This window comes from Sphaerodactylus townsendi, linkage group LG04, assembly GCF_021028975.2.
Source record: "Sphaerodactylus townsendi isolate TG3544 linkage group LG04, MPM_Stown_v2.3, whole genome shotgun sequence".
Taxonomy (NCBI): Eukaryota; Metazoa; Chordata; class Lepidosauria; order Squamata; family Sphaerodactylidae; genus Sphaerodactylus; species Sphaerodactylus townsendi.
Window position 1 is genome coordinate 152,268,213 of NC_059428.1, and position 21,216 is coordinate 152,289,428.

At 44.6% G+C, this 21,216-nt stretch overlaps 1 protein-coding gene across 2 annotated transcripts in view; it reads right to left on the reverse strand.

The window, feature by feature from the left end:
• Positions 1–13,187, reverse strand: part of CLUAP1 (clusterin associated protein 1) — a 50,383-nt gene extending 37,196 nt beyond the window's left edge. For both annotated transcript variants that reach the window (XM_048492503.1, XM_048492502.1), the window contains exons 1-4: positions 13,030–13,187; positions 11,160–11,271; positions 8,231–8,315; positions 298–477 (exon numbers count right to left, since the gene is read on the reverse strand). In XM_048492503.1, coding sequence (XP_048348460.1) covers positions 298–477; positions 8,231–8,315; positions 11,160–11,271; positions 13,030–13,051 — 399 coding nt within the window. In that variant the 5' untranslated portion in view covers positions 13,052–13,187. The remainder of the gene's footprint in view (positions 1–297; positions 478–8,230; positions 8,316–11,159; positions 11,272–13,029) is intronic.
• Between the last annotated feature and the right edge of the window lie 8,029 nt (positions 13,188–21,216).

The following is a 21,216-nucleotide window of genomic DNA, read 5'->3' on the forward strand; positions in this document are numbered from 1 at the left end:
CCATCAATGTTTCCTGATCGGTTGTTATGGTGTGCGGCTAGATATGGCACCTGGGTGGGACTAGACAATTGATCAATGGCCTCCTTCGTGGCCAATGGCTAGAAATGAGCGGAGCCCCAAAGGGACACTTTTCTTGCTGAACTCTCTCAGAAGTCTCTTGGCTGGAGATCCAGCCCTTCATCTTCTGCTCCGTGGAGTCACGGAAGCGGAAATGGTGCTTCAAGCTGCAAGGAAGGAAGGATGTAACGCAAGGATCTGCTATGAAAAGGAGGGGAGAGAAAGTATCATTTCCCTTACTCTTGAGCCAAGATCGAACTTGAACTTCCCCACGTCTTCCTCATCCATGTTGATGGCGTCGATGCCTTTTGTCTTCATGGCGTTGTACAGCACAGTGGTGATCTTCAGCAGCTCCTTCACTGCATAGCCGTCGGCCTGGTAGAGCTTCTTGGTGTTCAGCTTGATATGAGCCTTGGTCGCCTAGGAAAAACCCAAAACCATTGAAGCGGGCCCTCAAACCACCTGTTCCCAGATATCAGTTGCAACACACCGGCAATCGTCTCTGCCTGGAAATACAGTGGCCTCAGGCCGCAAAACTGAGTTCAGAGTTCAGCCACAAAGCCGACAGGATGAAAAGCAGCTGAGACATTCCCCTGTGCTTCGGGGATCTTTGTGCAGCAAATAACTTCTGTGGCCGCCAATCCCCTTATTAACCTGAGAAGAAACTCAGCAGGGCACCCCTCGTTGCTCCAACTCACCCAGGGGGGAAACCTGCAGATGATTGGCCTTTCCCTTAATTGGCACCTAGGCACCGTTTCCCTCGCCCCCTCCCCCCCACACACGCCTGCCTTCCTTGCAGGGCTCTTCCAGTGTATTGCGGTAATGAGCTTCTCTTTCAGCCCTCCTTGTGGACTGGCAATTTCGTGCTCCTCTCCCCTGCAGTGGGCAAAGGGCCAAGCATTTGCAGAGCATCTGACACACTGGCTAGAAAGGGTAAAGTCAGGAGGCTAGAGGAGGGGTGGCAGGGCCTTCAGCACTGGGGGGAGATTAAACAAGCCACTTTTTTCTCCCACCTGACCTGTGGGAAATCCTGCAGAGAGTCTCCTGCCTGCCTCACTGGGAAGGGCTTCAATACTAAGCAGTTCCCTATCCCATCAGGCCTTCCCTGATTTCCCAGCCTGACTCTCCAGAAACCAGCCAACCCCCAAACTAAGGCATGTGCCGGCACACTTTCACTGCCAGTGATGTAACATAGGGAGCAACAGGGAAATGAAGCGGCCCCATCGGTGACAAGAAAATGAACGCTTCCAGTTGCCCCGAGCTTTTGGTTCAGATCGGAACTGCACCCCGCCAAGGCATGTCCAGGGATCCACTCTAAACTGTAGGCCTGCCTCACTTACAGCCACCAGGCCGGGTCTGACAGTCTAACCAAGGTTTGGGGCCTGCAGGGTGCTTGATAAGCATCAGATTTAAACTGTGTTCATATTTTTATGTTTCTTCCAAACTCAGATCCCCTCCCTCTGCCCAAAAGGGAAGAAGCCAGCTGGGAAAGCAATGCTGAACAGGTTGGCTGACATGTTTCCAAATGTGGCCCATATGCTACCCAAATTCTAACCAGTGACAAACAGAGGGTGGGAAAGAAAGGGATACAGAGAAGGGGGACATCAGAAAACAGATGAATGTTATAGCTGCTTTCCATCCTGAGAGCCTTGAATGGGAAGGGGAGAAAGTTTTTAGCCCTCATGGATGGAAAGTTTTTAGCCCTCACTGGCTATGGAAGGCTTACTGAACATTTAGAAACAGAAGGTGCTTAGAGAACGACACATTGTCTGGGGTATGTTTTCCTCTTCCGTGTGAGCCTCTGACAGTTTGCCATGAAACTAACGTGAATGACAACGGTTTAATCAAATGCTTGTGTACCGTCCCTTTTGCTCGTTATGGGGAAATTTTGAGTGATACAGCAAACAAGTTATTTCCTATTAGATTGACTCGGTCTCTACCCCCTGAACAAGCACAGATTTTCCCCTGCTTTGTGTTTTAAATGGCCCTGAAATGCAAAGTTTTTAACAATACTTCCAGAATGCTTGTCACCAGTCCTCTTGGAGAAGTTGAAGTTTTCAGATTCCCTGCCGGTCTCAAAATTATGCTTGGAGAACTTTGTGGTAAAGCAGGCTGTTCTGACTGAGACAGAATTACGCCTGCAGTTGTGCAAATTATAGCATTCAAAAAAAGAATCTGCAGGGCTGCCTCGGCAGCAGCTTTGCTTATCTGAGCAATGCCATCTGAAGGCATCGATTTGAAAATGGCCAACATCAATAGCTGTCTGGACCCACACATTCTGTTTTGGGGCTTCCACCTCGCAGGGGTGTCAAACTCGCGGCCCTCCAGAAGTTTATGAACAACAGTTCCCATCAGTCCCTCCCAACATGAGCATTGGCTATACTGGCAAGGGCTGATGGGAACTGTAGTTCATGAACATCAGGAGGGACACGAGTTTGACACCTGTGTTAGAGCGTCATGCCTGAGCAGGTCAGGAAGGCATCCATGCTTAAATCAGGGTGTAGTGGTTAAGAGCGATGGATTCTAATCTGGAGAGCTGCATTTGATTCCCCATTCCTCCCTGTGAGTGGCGGACTCTTAGCTGATGAATTGGATTTGTTTCCCTGCTCCTATACATGAAGTCTGCCGGGTGACCTTGGGCTAGTCACAGATCTTGGATTGGATTTATACCACCACCACCCTTTCTCTCCTGTAAACTCCTCTCCCTTCCTTTTCCCACAACAGACTCCTTGTGAGGTTGGTGGGGCTGAGAGAGTTCCAAAGAATTGTGCCCAGCCTAAGTTCACCCAGCAGGAATGTAGGAGCGGGGAAACAAATCTGGTTCACCAGAGAAGACTCCATTGCTCATGTGGAGGAGCGGGGAATCAAACTCGGTTCTCCAGATTAGGGTCCACCAATTCTTAACTACTACACTACCTTTGTAAATTACGTAGCTTTGAGAGTTTCTCTTTCGTTTGCATACACTCCAGTCAATTGACTTCCGACTGTTTTTGCAATGAGGGAATGATTGCACCTGGCTATTCTCTTTTGTCTTTGCAGATTGTATAATTAGCCTTGTATTCTGGCTCCTTTAAGGACTTTGCGAGAAGCAGGAGTCAAGCTAGCAGAGTGAAGTCCCCTTTGATATCCTTTATATGTTTTTTAATTTTTTTTATTTAGAAGAATAAGAGTTTGGATTTATACCCCACCTGTCTCTCCTGTAAGGAGATTCAAGGTGGCTTACAAGCTCCTTTCCCTTCCTCTCCCAGCAAAGACTTTGTGAGGTAGGTGGGGCTGAGAGAGCTCCAAAGAACTGTGACTAGCCCAAGGTCACCCAGCAGGAATGTAGGAGTGCGGAAACACATGTGGTTCACCAGATAAGCCTCCACCACTCAGGTGGAGGAGTGGGGAATCAAACCCAGTTCTCCAGATTAGAATCCACCTGCTCTTCACCGCTATACCACACTGGTTCCCTTTTACATTTTGAGCTTTGGTTGTAAATTGATTGTATTTGTATATACTGAGCCTTGAAGTTTCATTACTAGGTCAGCATTGAGTCAAGATTTCCGGCTAGCTTGCTCTTGCATAGATGGCTGGTTTGTCACATACTTGTAAACTTGTGTACATTTCCATTTAAGTTTGTAAGGAAATATACAAGTAAAAAGATTGTTGTTATTGAACTCCAATTTATTTTGTCAGCATTAAGCTGCAGCCTTGTGGTACAATTTTGTCCTTTGCTACCACATAGTGCTCAAAATAGCAACCAGCCCTTTGCTCAAAATGTGGAGGAATCAAAGTTCAGGCAGTTTTTTAGCCGCCACCACAGAGGCCTCTGCAAAGTAGATCAATAAGAATTCTTGGTGCATTGCTTCAAAAGGAGCGCACAAACAGGCGAGATCATTACGAAACCATCTTCCACTACCCTCAGTATTCACTCTTCTTAAAGTTTCCGGCAGAAGCATTTCAGACAACAATGATTAAGTGAAGTGGTACAGTTAGAATAGCAGCAGAAGACCGTCATTTTGAAGAAAGATACTTGAGCCCGGTCCAACACAATGGATTGGAGTGAAATCATTCTTCTGCATGTGAAAAGATTCCTCTGGAGCAGAACGCTCTTTCCACGAGCAGAAGGAGACCTTGGGATCCAAGCCATTTTTCCGAGAAGCCTTGCTTGAGGTCTCATTTTGCAGTCTTTTTTCATTTGTCATCTCCTTGACTACAAAGGCAAAATTTGAGCTACCTGGTCACAATTAAACAGAGAATTAGGGTGTGAACATACTTCTAACATTTCACTCGTTTGTTTCAGCAATTCAGTGGAGCTGATGAATAGTGGCTGTGATCCGGGGGGTTGCTGGTTCTTCATCTGAGGCACAAACATGTTAGGTAGCTTTAGAGAAATGGCTTTCACCTTTAGAACGTTTCTGACAGCAAAGAGATACTGGTCTATTTGCTGGGCTGTTATAAGCATCACTGTAATAATGTGAACACTAAGAGCATTCTGTAAACTTTAAAAAGCATTATATTGTCTGACACGTCTTCCTGGGATTTTTTGAAAATGGATCCAGGCCAGGATTCAAATTGTCTTGAATGTGCACATCTTTGTTACAAAATCACAGCCTAACAGACAGTTCTTATATACAGTTTCATACTTTCCAAATGCCTGCCCTTTGAAAATCCATACAGTGATTGACCTCTGAAATGAAGAACTGTCCAAACATGAACTCCAAAGTCATTCTGGGACCTCACCATTCAAGGAGGAAGGAACTGTCTCAAGTCAAACAACATAAATGCCAAGTAGTCTGTTCAATCAAAGAAGAAGAAGAAGAGTTTGGATTTATATCCCCCCTTTCTCTCCTGCAGGAGACTCAAAGGGGCTTACAATCTCCTTGCCCTTCCCCCCTCACAACAAACACCCTGTGAGGTAGGTGGGGCTGAGAGAGCTCCGAGAAGCTGTGACTAGCCCAACGTCACCCAGGTGGCTGTGTGGGAGTGTACAGGCTAATCTGAATTCCCCAGATAAGCCTCCACAGCTCAGGCGGCAGAGCTGGGAATCAAACCCGGTTCCTCCAGATTAGATACATGAGCTCTTAACCTCCTACGCCACTGCTGCTCCTGGATCAATTATTCTCTTTATACACAGAACCCAGATTTATACCCCACTTCTTCTCAACCATAAGCAGTCTCACAGTGGCCCACAAACTCCTTCCCTTCCTGTCCCCACAATCGACACCTTTGAGCTGGGAATGGGCTGTAAGAGATAACTGTGACTGGCTCAAGATCGCCCAGAAGGCTTCATGTGGAGGAGTGGGGAAACAAACCTGGTTCACTAGATCAGAGTTGGTTGCTCATGTGTGGAAGCGGGGAATCAAACCCGGTTCTCCGGAGCCCACCGCTCTTAACCACTACGCCACCCTGTCCCCAAAGACAACGATAATCGACAGCTCCCACGCTGCTCGACAGGAACATCCACAGGCAATTACAATCACTGTTCTTCTTGGGATTGCGCTACATGGTGAGCACAACTTGTTAAAAAAAAGAACAAAGGAGGCACACCCTGGTGCCCATGTTACATTTCTGCAAATTGCCCGCCTTGTTACGTTTAAGGCTTCCAGATCCTGTTTTCAAAAAGCATGGTGTGGAGAAAGAATTTATCAGGGTTTAATTGTAGCTGCACCAGTATGATTCTTCCTGTAAGTTTTGTGTCATGTTTTAAAGTGTTAACTGTTTGGGCTTTTCTCCAGCTGGCCTGTCCTGGAATTGAAAAGTAATCGGCTGAAGGTCATCACCAGCTGTTGGAAGTTGTGAATTCTGGAAGTCTTAAAGAATGTTAACCTACACATTCATTTAGTATAATGAATCTATTGAAGATTCCTTTTAATTAAATTCGACTCCTGGTTGGTTGAGGGAGATTGCTGATTAGTGGAGATATAAAAGGAAAATTTCCCCTCTTTTCAGGAGGAGCCGATAGGTGATTAGAAGAAGAGTGGTTTGTTAGAGCTAGGAGTAATTATTAAGCTTGCTAAGTTTGGAAGTTACGCACTGTGTAGTGCTTTGTATGGATTTTAAAGTTGCTGGCCATTCTGTGAATGTGAGCCTGCTAATATATTCTGAATGCTGAATGCAAACCGAACCCAATAAAACAGTTTTAAGGACTAATTTTCTCTGAGTGTGTAATAAATATAAAATCCTAATCCATAAAGGGGAAGGACCTGCTGAGTCTTCTTCCACAGATGGATTAAAGAATTTCAGCCTTCAAATAGTTAGGGCACATGAGCCACAGAACAAAGCCCTGCTGCGCTCCAACGCGCGGATGCTTCAAACACAGGGCGGCCTTTTAACAAGGCATGGAGAGACTCGGAACACAAGGCTTACAGAGAACGCCTCTGACTTTGGCCGGCAGGCTTGTGGGCTCAGAGCAGTTTAGTGCATTATTCAGATCATACTCGTGGTTCAATTCTTCTGTTACAGCAGAGGATGTGGGACAGCAACCTCATAGACCGACTTCACTGTTACCACCACTCTGGAACATCTCATATTTGATTGTAACAAAATGGCTGAAGAACACAAACTCCTGATTGACCTTTTTCTCTGTAAAAATCCGGGTCGAGGTAGAAAAACTATTATTTCTATTTTAGCAACTGGATCCGATGAGAGGACAATTCTAAATATGGCCAAGCTTACGTGGTGTATTTGTAAGAGGATTTTAAATTTTTTAATGAGTGGTTATTTTGATTCAGCATAGATTTTAACTTAACTAGGTATTTTCTATACTGTATGTTTGCCAGTTTTATTTTTATATGATGTTGGTCAATGACTGTAATAAACTTACTTATTTACATGCACTGTTACCACAGAGAAGTTTTATGCAACAGAATAAGAGCAATTTGGGCCAATAGACATGCCTAAAAACTGTGCTGCCTTTGGCTCGGTTTAGACACTGTGATTTTACACAAACCATGGTTAGAATGATTGACACGCCAATAACTATGTTTCGTTGGGGTACATTGAGCCAGTATCTGAAACCATGATTTGAAGCTAACTTACAAGCCACGACTAGTCTTAACTATGGTTTTGTGCAATATAAACAAAAGCATAATGGCTTGACCATGGCTTGCTTTCTAGCATAACCCTCACTGGGATGACAGCAGGATTTCCTTGGGGGAAGGGAGGGAAGAGATGATGAAATTGGCATTTGCCAAGGCATCCCAGGACTTCCAAGCTAAATCCCAGTCTCACAACCCAATAGCACCTCAAATAACCCACAGAACTGGGTTACCACGACCTTGCTTCCTGACTACACAAGACGCCCCAGACACCTGTAAAAAGCAGCCCACCCCATCTGCATCTTCTTTGAAAAATGCCAACTCTTTTAGGAAGACCACTTTCAGCACTGGACAGCTCCTCATCCCCCTTCAGGAGCCCACCTTACGATCTAGGCTTTTGATGAAAGGCGCTTATGGCATTAATTTCACTGCAAAACCAGGACTGGGTGCTTAAGACAAGATAAGACGACCAAGGAGCTATTCTGATCTCAGGGCTACACATGGAAGGGAAGGGAAAATTCAAGGAAGTTTGTTCATGCTGCATACCCTGGCAAAATGCAGACTTTTGTTATTGTTATTTATTATTTATTAAATTTAATATACCGTGCCCACCGCGGACTATATCTACTCCGCACCAGCATTTTCAAAAAGAGCAATTGATACCATATGGAAAAACATATCCAACTAGATAGGCACACATCGGGGTGGAGGGTAGAATGAGGGAAACAGAGTTAGAAGTTGGTTGAAGACCTGCAGATTTCCCCAGGCCCACATCGATTACCTACTGCAGTCAACGAGACTACAATTTCCATAGAGTTTTTGTGTTTCTCGTGTACTGGATCTCTGCTTGTTATTTGCAATCGTACCCACTATGAATCCCCCCTCCTTCTTTTTGGAGCAATACCATACCAAATAAGAGTGATGATCTAGCATTGAGCAGGGGGGTTGGACTAGATGATCTGGATGGCTCTTTCCAACTCGATGATTCTAAGTTCACTCACAGGGCAGGCTTAATGTCCCAGGTCTCTTTTTATAAGCCTGTACAAACAGTAAGTAGCATTCAGGCAAAACTACCACTGGGACCCAGCACGTGTTCCAGCCTCAAACCCTGAAATAAATAGGGCCCACTGTGCATTCCTGAACAAACTCACCATAAACTGAGCAACTGCCTTAATGAAAAACACCCGATCCTGCTCTGTCTCCACGTCTGAAGGGATATCGGATTGAGGCTCATACCTGCAAAAAAAGGCATTTGTAGAATTAAAGACACATCGACTAACTGTCTGCAAGCAGTGAAAGACGTGCAGAATCAAAAGATAGATCCTTTTTTAAACTTCGAGGAAGTTTTACAAAAGAAACTTAATTTTAGCATTTAAAAAAGCCTCATTATTACTCACAGTGAGGACTAAAGAGGCTCCCTGAGTCCTATCTGTATATCATACAGTGGTTAAGAGCAGAGGAACTCTAATCTGGAGAACCAGGTTTGATTCCCCACTCCTTCACATGAGTGGCAGACTCTTATCTGGTTAACCGATTTGTTTCCCTGCTCCTACACACAAAGCTTGCTGGGTGACCTTGGACTAGTCACAGTTCTTTGCAACTCTCTCAGCCCCACCTATCTCACAAGATGTTTGTTGTGGGGAGAGGAGGGGAAAGGAGCTTGAAAGCCACCTGGAGTCTCCTTACAGGAGAGAAAGGTGGGATATAAATCCAAACTCTTCTGTCTTGTTCTTTGCAAGCTCAGAAGAAAAACCCTTGCTAGATCAGACCAGCAGTCCATGCAGTCCAGGATCCTGTTTGACACAGAGGCCAATCAACTGTCCAGGAACAAACCAGCAAAGCATAGATGGCATGACCCTACTATTAACCATGGCATTGAGACATTTACACTCTAAAGAGCCAGCGTGGTATAGTGGTTAAGAGCAGATGGACTCTAATCTGGAGACGCAGGTTTGATTCCCCACTCCGCCACATGAAGGTTTGGAATCTAATCTGGTGAACTGGATTTGTTTCTTCATTGGCTGGTAGACACTGATAGACTTTTCCTCCTGTCCAACACCTGCCTTCCTTATGCCCATCTCCTCTAGCAGTGAGTTCCATGATGTAACTACTCACTGGACAACAAACTGGCTGTACAACTATTTCTTTTATGTTTATGTCCACCCTCCTGGTGGTCACACAAGACTACAGTACTGGAGGAGAGAAAAATACTGACAGGTGCAGGCCTCCTCTTAACAGAGAGCAAAAGATAAGGAGTGGCAGAAGAGCAAGGAACTAAACTTTCCCACTTCCCTCCCAAGAGGCTGGGCTCATATCACACCTATCATCTTGAAAGCTCCCAAAGCACTTCACAAGCAGGTTTCGCTCAAGGCAATTTAAAAAGAATCAACCTTGAGACAGAAGCAACGGAATGTCATGCATATGGAATGACACAGATCCATTCCGATTGATGAAGAAAACGACACAGGGTCAAGTTCCGCATCAATCTCGATCACCTAAGCACGGCAGGCTCAGTGATTCTGTTTTAGATTTGGGACCAGGAAAGAGTAAGCCCAGCTGTCTCGCTTTCAAGAGAGAGTCACAAGGCTCCTAATTAATTGGATATGCTATATCTTTTCTGCTCCGACAGACCCAAACTGAATCCCATGCCTGGTCTGTCTCAAAGTGCAGACCACGCAAAGCATAGCGGCTCCGCCCGCCCTGAGACCCAAAATCAAGGGGGTCCAGCTCTGGCCCTCCAGGTGTTCATGAACTATGATTCCCATCAGCCCCTGCTAACATGTTGGTGGGGCTGATGGGAATCATAGTTCGTGAACAGCTGGAGAGCCAGAATTGGACACCCCTACCCTAAATCTATTAAATTTGGAAGATTTCCTCCAGCAGGATGTCAAAAGCAACGACAGGGTAGGGGGACAGAATTCAGGCATCACAGTAAACCATTTTTGCTCAAACCCCAGATTGCTGTGAATCAAAATGCAGGGTCCAACAAATTGGGGTGGGGGAAGAATCAGCATCAGACCAGGATTTCAAACTTTGTAGTTGGTCTGTCAACTACTGCTATTGACCACGGTCTGCTGCACCATCTCAATTCACAAGCGGCACTGAATAACACTGTGATTTACGGCTGCCTGGCCACAGAAACTATAATACTGCAAAGGTGCAATGTGGACTGAAGGGAGGAAATAAACAGACCAGAATTTATATACGTACCAGAAACTGTTACTTACACATGCCTAGGTTTAGCAAAAATTTGGTGCCATCTTAAGCAGAGCTAAACTCTTGCAAGTGCATGGAAGCCAATGGGTTTCAAAGGGTGTATTTACTAAAGGGAATTTACCAGAGAAGTCCTTCTTTCATCAACAAATATTTTGTCTCTCAAGCCAAAGGTGTGACTACTTTTTGGGGAAAAATACTTCCCCTGCCCGCCCCTATGGCCCAACTTCTTCACTGAAATTGCTTCTGGCCTAACAGAAGCAACAAATGTCCTGATCTGACTTTTATTATGAGAGAGACAGGGAGAACTCTGCACGTGCTTAAGGTATTTCTCTTCTTCTGCATTGGTGCTGCCAAATTCCTAGTTCATAGGATTTTTCTCCTGCCCTTTGATGTAAATCATTTTTTTAAAGGCCAAGGAACGGCACTCTTAAGCAACCAAACATGCACACAACTGCACTAGCAGAGGTATGAGTGGCGGAATGTGAGTAAGTGAGAATCACATACCATTCCTGGTATTTTTCTTGGGAAAAACCCTAAGGTTCAAGATTAACAAGCACTAGGCAGAAAAAAAACCCTTCAGTGGTATTTTAGAAATGCTGAATCAATGGCCCTTTCCGCACAGGGCCAAAAACAGTGGCCCAGGGACAGAAAAACACCAGTCCCTGGGCAGCTGTTCGCTCAGGCAGTGCTGCTGCAATACAGCAGCGCCGTCCTGTGTGGCCCCGAGCGGTGTGAAGGCGCCGCTTTCCACCTCCCTTCCCAAGTCGCCCTGCTTCTTACTTCCTCACTCTGTACTCTGCCTTGAGCATCACAGAGAAAGATGAGCTACAAATAAACCAAATAAACAAAATCTGAAGCACCAACCTTTTCACCAGCCAAAGGAGTATCTCTGAAACAAGCCAGAAGTTCGGTGTGCGAAAATTCTCCATAGAGATGAGCCGGGGATAACCCAGGGCCCTCATCATTTCAGTAAAATCTTTGAGAAACAAAACATTTATTTCATTATTTCTAAAGAGAAAGATTCATCGCAGCGGCATTACCTTAAACCTCCAAGTTGCCAAGCGCATTTAAAAAAAACCCGAATGCCAAAATTCGCAAAAAAAGAAAACTGAATCTCTAATGAGTAAAATCAGCTTTTAATTTACATGTGTCTATCAGCGAAAACAACTGTTCCCAACTATTGATACTACAATGTATCTTGCAGAAAGTCAGTCAGTGTTAAACCTAGAATAACACAGACCAGACAAGCTATGGGTTTCCCCACTCCCTGTTCACAGAGTCTCGTGAGCCAGTTTCACCTGGTGGGTGGCAAATCAAAATTGGCATGTGATGACTGCTACCAGGGCAATCTTACCACCACTATTTCCTCAACATTTTAAAAAGATGAGAATGCAAGATGAGAAGAGAGAGGACCAGTAAGGGAGAAGGAGAGAAACCAAAGCTGATGCAGTGCCACAGTTTGGGTGGGTGGGTGGGTGGGAGGGGGCCTCAGAGTATGTGAAGTCTGCTGTTCTTCCTCCCTCAAGTTCAAACCTCTACGACTCTCATAAGCCCTGGTTTCTCCAAACGATTAAACCAGCTGTGCTAGCATTTGAGCAAGCCTGCTATTTGGTTGCACAGCAGATGTGCTTTGGGGCACATGCGATGCCTGCTCCTTTGGATTGGGTCTGTGCTGCTCGTAGGCACATGGCCAAAACAATATTGTTTCATACTGCATTATTCTGGTTGAAGATTTAATTTTACACTTTCTCCTTCTTGCCTCTCTCTCTTGTGTGACCTGCTCCCACAGGCAGCGACCTAAGAAATGAGAAGCGTACCCTGCGTGGGCACAGAAATACACTATCTCTGTCGCTCTTTGCAGCATTGCTGATTCCACACCCCGGTTTCACAGCGGAGGCGTTGACAAATGAAAATGAATCCAATGCCACCCCGCCACTCGTGTGTGCTTCATTAACCAGAAGAATGGTGTTTATCGTTTGGCGTTCAGGGAAACATGATGCAGAATGTGCCACTTACAATGCTCGTGCATATGAGGAGAATAAACTGAGCCGGGTTGTGCACAGATGTCAGGGCTGTTGCTGCTGTTTTGAAGAAAAACCTACAGAATTGCAGCAAGATTTTTTAAATAGCCATCACATACACCTTAAGGCATGGGCCATCAACTTCATACCCATTTACTATCCTTTAGTAAACCATCAACATAAATGGTACTTAAAGGATTTTACTAATTCGCGCAGGCTTACGCCCCAAGGCACAGGCAATCTGAATTTTGACAGCAGAAGAAACAAAAGGGAAGGGCAACATTAATCAAATTTCTCTCTCACGTGTCCTGCTTTGGAAATGTAAGAACCTCAGCCAGAAAGAGATTCAGACTGCAAGAGCAATTAGATCAGGGGTATCCAACTCTGCCCCTCCAGATGTCCAGGGACTTTTCAGTTCATCAGGAGGAGCAGAGTTAGACACCCCTATCTAATTGCTGGGGGTTGTTGGGAATCGTAGTCCCTGAACATCTGGAGGGGCAGAACTGGACTCGCCTGAATTAGATGACGTACCCTACCCAACAGGATTGTTGTGAAAGACAGAAATAATCCCACACAAACACTCTTAAATTCGTTGGAGGAAGAGGGGATATGGTATCACACATGGTGAATAGGACCGGTCCTCCTATCCCCCAGTCGTCTCCGTCCCCCGTCCCGGGAAAACCTCCCCGGCGGTTCAACGCCACTCCACTCACTACGGAGATCGCGGAAAGACATCTCGGCGCCAAATGCCTCGGTTTCGTTAGACTGCGGCCGCCGATTTCGCCTCAGGCAACGTCACGGCAGCCTTCAGACCGCTGTTATTCAGGACCAGGCCGCGCCGCCACGGTCGCTAAGGCAACTCTTGTACGGCGAGCCGCTCGGGTCAGGCCAGGAGGCGAAAGCGCCCCCGCAAGGGGAAGGAAGACTCGGCTCATTGGTGATTGGCTGAGAGGGGAGGTGGGCGGAGCGGCAAGGAATTCCAGGCGGACGAAGTGGTGAAAATGTACGACAGAGTGATAAACTTTGCAAATTCCTTATGTGGGTGTCTATTAGTAATTAAACTTTTTAACAAACTATAAATACAATGGATAGACAATAAATAAACAATAGATGCTTTATTAGTTTATATAAAATGACATGCATGTATGCGTGCATATGCAAACACGGAAACATATATGTCTGTGTATGCATGCACCCATAATGGAAATATATAAATTACATGTTGGTGTCTATAACAGAATCGTAAAACCATAATGTAAAATGTGCACACGTTGTCACTGAATACGTATTATTACTATTTTAAATATATGAACAAGTAATCTGGGGAAACTTCTGCTGTAAAGGAAGTCACCCACCTTTGAAACAAGGTTCATACGTGTGTATGAGTATTCACACACACACACACACGCGCGCGCGCACACACACACACACACACACCTCTTTTATATGGCACCTTGCCAACTCTGATCCTTCCTAAACCTCAAACGAAACAACAGCTCTGTAACAGACTAGCTGATCTTCGCGAACGAAGCTGGGGTCAAGGGGCAGGAAGAGGAGCCATTTCTTATACCCCCACCCCCAGTTTATTCATGAGCCAAAAAACTATGACATTCTAAGCTCAGGCCTACTAGGAATGCCCTCAACTCCGAACCTCAGTTCAACAGCTTCAAAAACTTTCCAAACATTCGATCTGTTTGTTTGTCTCACAAGCAGCAAGGATTACCTGCTGAATCCACCTCATCCCTGGTTCTCCTCTGCAGCTTTGCCTCAGTGCAGCCTCACGGCAAGGGCTTTTCGTTTTGTTTTCGGCGGAGTCTTCTAAATGTAATAGAGTTTCAAGAGCATCTCGCCTCTCCACAATGTGAAATTTCCCAGAGGTTTCACCTTCTGGTTAAAGTTGCCGCTGGGACTGCGCTTGAGACACAGGCAGATGGCTCTTTTAAAAATTGACTTGTAGATTATAAGCCCTGACCTGGGTAGCTTTGATCCCATCAGATGTCAAAAGCTACGAAAGGTTGGGGGTGGTTAGTACTTGGAAGGGAGACCACCAAAGAATACCAGGGTCGCTATGCAGAGGCAGGCAATGCAATGCAAGCCTTTATTGGCATATGAAAATTACCGTTAACTTCAAAAACTTATATAATTGCATATGATGTATATAAAAACTCACCCAATACTCAATGGTTGCATACCCCTGTTTCACACCGAAGCATTAATTACGTCTAAAAGGAATTTGGCTACCAATTCACAGAAATGTTCATTTACATTGTTTAAAAGGAAATAGATTTTTTGATCCTCGGCGGGAAAAAGATGACAAACATCTTCACGTTTTCAGGGTCACTCATGAACAGTAAACATCATCTGTGGTTTTGCGTATTACGGGACTCCAGCCTCTTTATCCTTATAATTAGGGGGAAATGCAATTCAAGGTGTATGGTTTTGTATGCCACCCCGTGCATATGGCAAGCATATTCGCACCTGCAGGAAAGATCAGAGGTCCTGGGATGGCGGATCACCCAGTTCCCAAAACATATGGTTTTGCTCCTGAATTTCTTATACAAAACAAAGAAATGTCACTCTTTTCTGGCAGGGGGACGGGAGGGGGGGGGAAGTGTTCACTGAATGGGACTGCAGAGTTCAGAAATGGATGTATACCAGTGTGCTGTTCGTGCATCACACCAGACAAAACAATGGTAAGATGCAGAACAATAAAGCTTTTAAAATAAAGCTTTTCACAATGGTAAGATGCAGAACTGCTTTAACAATAAAAATTTTAACAATAAAACAAAAGCAAGATTCTGACTCTTAAGACTATAAAAAGAGAGCTTGTGGACAATATCTGGTGACTCACAGACAATGACTCTGACCAAGTATTTTATATATAGGACTGTGTTCTGTTTCCTCCCAACTCTGTATTATCTGTCAAATTTGGCACAAGGGTAAGGTTGGAAACTAGACAATGAAGGAGATAGCAAGTATCCACCCCTGACGCATTCAGCAGCATTTCATAACAGTGTTTTTATTATATAAGATTGATACCCAAGTAATTGGATCACCTTCTCTTGTAAGATTCTTGAAAACATCTACACATCCACCTTAGATAATTCAGATACTCCACAAGATCATAAAACCTTGTGGGGGAAGAGAACAGGGAAAGTTGTTTTCAGCTCAGAATAAATTGGGTTATAGTTGAATGGAACCTAATTCCTTGCGAGAAGTATCAGGGCCTCTCTCAAAAGTCAAGTGGTATTTTAATTGGAGTGGTATTTTAATTGGAAGTTGTTCTCAGCTTAGAATGAATTGGTTTATAGTTGAATGGAACTGAATTCCTTTTACAAGAGTTGGGAATGATTGAGAAAAATCAGAAGTATTAAAGTTTACATTACATTAAAGGTTACATAATGCGGGGGTGAAAGACCAGCTTCAAGGTTTTTGGTGCGCAACATGAACGATCCCTTTAGTAGCGCCCCATTCAACCTACAGGCTCCAATAATCAAACAAACCAGCTCAAAGGCTGCAGTCCTAAGATCTGTTACCTGGGAGTAAATTCATTTAACATAGTGGACGTTTCATTAGGCATGGTAAGCATGCATCGGAGGAATGCTGGTTCGGCTCTCTCTCTGCCCTGCACCCTGGATCCCTGGGCTGTCTGTGGGCCTCTAACATCCTCATAGTTCTAATGCTCTAGACCAGTGATGGCGAACCTATGGCACGGGTGCCAGAGGTGGCACTCAGAGCCCTCTCTGTGGGCACGCACAAACAGAGTTCATCATGTGGGGGGGGGAAATTGCCCCCCCACACACACACACACCTAGGCTGGCCTGGGCCGCTGGGTTCAATTATTAGCATTAAACCTAAGACCTAGTTTTGGGGAAGCAGTATAGGTAGCCCTGGTAAGCGCTGTTAAACCCCACTGATTTTCATGCAAAGAACTAAAGTGTGATCCATTACCTGGGAGTAAGCTCGGTTGCTGGCAATGTGGCTTGCTTCTGAGTAAACCCTCCTAGGGTCGTGATTTACCTGTCCAAAGAGTGGCATGGTTGCTTCAAAGCGAAGCCACCTTCTACCACCAAGCTTACTCCTGAGTAACGCACGCCTCAGAGCCAACCATTTTTTCTAAACTAAAACCTCAGTATTCAGGTTAAATTGCCGCGTTGGCACTTTGCAATAAACAAGTGGGTTTTGGGTTGCAGTTTGGGCACTCGGTCTCGAAAAGGTTCGCCGTCACTGCTCTAGACAACTGCCAAGGTCTGCTTAGTGGACTGGCTGTTTGGGGGGGAGGTATAAATCAGACGGCTTTCTTTGCATTTTATTTACTCGTTTTAGAAACGTTGAAACTGCATTTCTCCCGCAAAAGACTTAAGGCTGTTAATGACAGTAAATTTTTAAAAATACAGTTTCAGATCTATGGAGAGACGGTGTGGCATCCTGGGACCCTTGGCTCAGCAGAAGAGTCTTTTGCTTTGCTTACAAAAAGGGCTTGTTTTAAGCCCCGGCATCTCCAGTTAAAGGACCAGGTAGCAGGTGGTGTGAAAGGCCTCGGCCCTGGGAACATGGAGAGCTGCTGCCAGTCAGAGAAGACGAGGCTGATCTCGATAGGCCGAGAGCATGGTGATGATGGGCAGGCTAAAAATGAATAGATGCTCTGGGTGAAAAGGCACACGTGTGCCCAAAGTCCAGGCAGAGAAAAAAGAGAAACGGTGCCTACGGGCTGATGACCTACGAACCAGAAATTCAACAAAAGAGGAGAGAACAGAAGAGACCGGGAAAGGGAGCTGGATCAAAGGCCCACGAGAGCAGATGAATTCCATCTCACACAGATGCAATTTAACAGCAGCCCCTTCGGTGCCTGGCGTCGTTCCAAATCTGGCACATCAAGCCAAGGTTATCTGCCTTTCCTTTACTGGGACCCTCAGCAGATGTCGCAGTGCGGCCTGGAGATTTTTTTGGCAGCTCGGGCAGAGGTGACGGGATCTGCACTACCCCACCCCCGGAACCATACGCCTCTCCTCGCTGGCCTGACCATTCTCCAAACCTTGTGGTGAGGAGTCTCTCAGTTTTAAAATAGCATGCAAAAATTTCAGGAGGGGAAGTGTGTGTGAATGGCTCCATTCCCCAAATCTCCAGGAATTAACCGAGGTGGAGTTGGCAATTCCAGCTTTAGAAGGAGAGTTTGTTTCTATATCCTGCCTTTCTCTAAAGAGCCCCCTCATGGTTTACAAACTCCGTTCCTTTCCTCTTCCCATAACAGGCACCTTGTGAGGCCAACAGGGCTGAGAGAATTCTGGCTTAGCCTCAGGTCACCCAGCAGGCTTCATGCAGAGGAGTATGGAATCAAACCGGATATGCCAGATTAGAGTTCGCCACTCAGGTGGAGAAATGGAGAATCAAACCCGGTTCTCCAGATTAGAGTGCACCTGCTCTTAACCACAACACCACGATGGCTTTTTATGTGCAGAAGGGCTGAGGTTCCATCCCTGAAGTCTCCAGATACAAAGGTCTTATTTCTCTGCCTGAGATCTTGGAGAACCACTACTGGTCATGATGTACATGATGCTAAAGTGGAAACTAGATAGACCAATGGCCTTATTCAACATAGAGGTTGGATTTTAGTTTGGATTTATATCCCCCCTTTCTCTCCTGTAAGGAGACTCAAGGTGGCTTACAAGCTCCTTTCCCTTCCTCTCCCCACAACAGACACCTTGTGAGGCAGGTGGGGCTGAGAGAGCTCCGAAGAACTGTGACTAGCCCAAGGTCATCCAGCAGGGATGTAGGAGGGCGGAAAGGAAGCACATCTGGTTCACCAGATAAGCCTCGCCACTTAGGTGGAGGAGTGGGGAATCAAAACGGGTTCTTTGGACGAGGTTGGCATAATTATTTATGGCGGGCAAAGGAAGGAAATAAAACAGGGGATCGAGATTTTAATACACATATAGTAAAAAATTCTCTCCTTAAGATTTGGATCAAATATAGAAAGACCTTCTACAGTAAAATACCCATATGGCTTTCACGTATGGAGGGATTACAAATCAGGGACAAAAATGAAAAAAAAAACTGGTTAACATACAAGGATATTACATACACTTACCAAAATAGATTAATAATTAAACCTAGAGAATCAATTAAAATTCAGGAAAAAAATTGTCAATGGTTCACTTACCTTCAACTTCAGAATAGCTGGTCATATGATGACAAAACCTGGGGAATACAAGATAAATACAATGAACTAGATAAAATATTAGTAGGTGATGACACAAAAATAATAAGTAAAATATACCAATTACTATTACAACAGAAATTAGAAACAGATGAGCATGATTAAATGGGCTGAGAACATAAACAGACCCATCATGCTGACCTCATGGCAAAAATTTTGGACAGAAATTTATAGATATACCCCCAACACAAATTATTGGGAACACTCTTCAAAACTTTTTTACAGAGATTATATTACACCAGTAACCCTTTCCAAAATCAATAACAAAAATTCACCTATATGTTGGAAATGCGGCCAGGAACCAGGGACTTTCTTCCATTCATGGTGGACCTGCTCAAAAATAAAAAAATATTGGTTATTTATTCATACAGAAATAGAAAGTATTATGAAATTAAAATTTAAAAAAATCTTCTATAACTTACCTGTTGGGTCCTAGTATGTTAGAGAAACGAATAGAGAAACATCAAAAACATTTATTGTTCCATCTCATCCTTGCAGCACGTCTAATTCTGGCCAAACAATGGAGAACTGAAATAGTACCTTCCATGGAAGACTGGTATACTAAAATACAGCAACTTTTTATTTTGGATAAGGGATTTCACCAATCGAGACTTCTTCCAGTGGAAATATATTTAGAGACTTGGCAACCTTGGATAATATATTTAAAGGGAAAGAAAGATATCGATCTTAATCCAATTGATTATTAATGGCATATGGTTTTTTTTTAAGAAACAACAATAGCATAACTAATTGAATTAGATTTACTGTAAATTAAATACTAGACAATTTAGTTAACTTTAAAACTGAACGGGGGGTTCAGGAAATTATAACCCGCTAGAAATGTTAATGTAACAAGCAAGCACTTGAAATCTTTTGAAGGAGAAGTCATTTTGTTGTATAGACAGAAAATAGTCTGACCTTATTTAATAGCATCAACTGTGTTGGATTTACTTAGACATACAACAGATTCTATTATACATTGTTATGTTAATGATGCTACGATTCATGTATGTATGTTATTAATTATAAATTGCAAATAAAATGCTTAAAAAAAACTGGTTCTTTGGATTAGAATCCACCTGCTCTTAACCACTACACCACCCTGGCATAGAGCAGCTTTCTCTATGAAAGTAAACCCCATGGAATAGACCTAAACAGCTTTCGTTCCAAGGAGTCTTGCTGAGAAGTGCTCTCTGCGTTACCGACCTGGTTTTGTTCAGAACAAGAACTTTCCTTTGGGAGATGGAAACCCTTCCCTTCAGAACAAGGTGGTGACTTTTCCCTCTGCTATTTAAAATTCAAGTACATTAACCAGTCCCCTTTTTCAAGAGAGAGGGAGATTGCGGGAACTCTTTGCCTGAGGCAATGTATGCCTTAGAACACAATGGAGATCTTCCCACACGACAAAACTCAACAATACAAAATTCAATAAAATGCAGTCCAAATCCACTTTAAGGTGTCTGCGGCAGCAGTAAATAGTACATACTCCCAATGGAGCAGTCATCTTAGAGACCTTTGAGGCTGTTACCGGAAAAGATTTTTTAACACAAAACGATTTTGACTTGCTGATGAAATAACATTGGGGAAAGCGTCTACGAAATTTCCTCTGGGAAGGCTTTCCACAGCATGAATGCAACTGTAGGGAAAGCGTCTTCCTCGGGTCTTCCATTCTTCTCTGGAGAAGAAGGGAGTTCTGTGTGGTTGCCACCTGAGCAGGAAAAAAATGGGCTGCTGCTCCCATGGCTTTTAAGAACATAAGCAAGAGCCTGCTGGATCAGACCAGAGTCCATCTAGTCCAGCACACTGCTACTCACAGTGGCCCACCAGATGCCTTTGGGAGCTCACAGGCAGGAGGTGAAAGCAATGGCCTTCTGCTGCTGCTGCTCCTCCCGGGCACCTGGTCTGCTAAGGCATTTGCAGTCTTAGATCAAGGAGGATCAAGATTGGTAGCCATAGATCGACTTCTCCATCAATCTCTCCAAGCCACTTTGAAAGCTACCCAGGTTAGTGGCCCTCACCACCTCCTGTGGCAGCATATTCCAAACACCGATCACACGTTGCGTGAAGAAATGTTTCCTTTTATTAGTCCTAATTCTCCCCCCCCCCCCCCAATCATTTTCAATGTATGTCCCCTGGTTTTAGCATTGTGAGAAAGAGAGAAAAAATTCTCTCTGTCCACATTTTCTACCCCATGCATAATTGTATAGACTTCAATCATATCCCCCCTCAGACGTATCCTCTCCAAACTAAAGAGTCCCAAACGCTGCAGCCTCTCCTCATAAGAAAGGTGCTCCAATCCTTCAATCATCCTCATTGCCCTTCTCTGGACTTTTTTCCTGGCAGTTCTGCCGAATGAAGCTCTTTGGGGCACAGCAGGAGGTGTTAATGTGTGCTGCTAAAGGCAGAGGAGCATAGTTTGGTTAAAAAGATGGAGACCTGATATGCACATTCTGGATCTGAAGTCGGCAGCCCAAAAAGAGCACAAGCAACTCGGTCCAGCCCTGGGCTTGCATTTGAAGAAAAGTAGCTAATTTTTTAGGATGAAAATCTGGTGAGATGGAAGGAAAAGGGGGAACAAGGAACATACATTTCCACAGGTTGCCTGCAAATGGGCTTCAATCAAGAACCTTGGAGATGTATTCGCCTGCAAGTGAAGAGACCATCATGGGCCGATGGTGGCTCC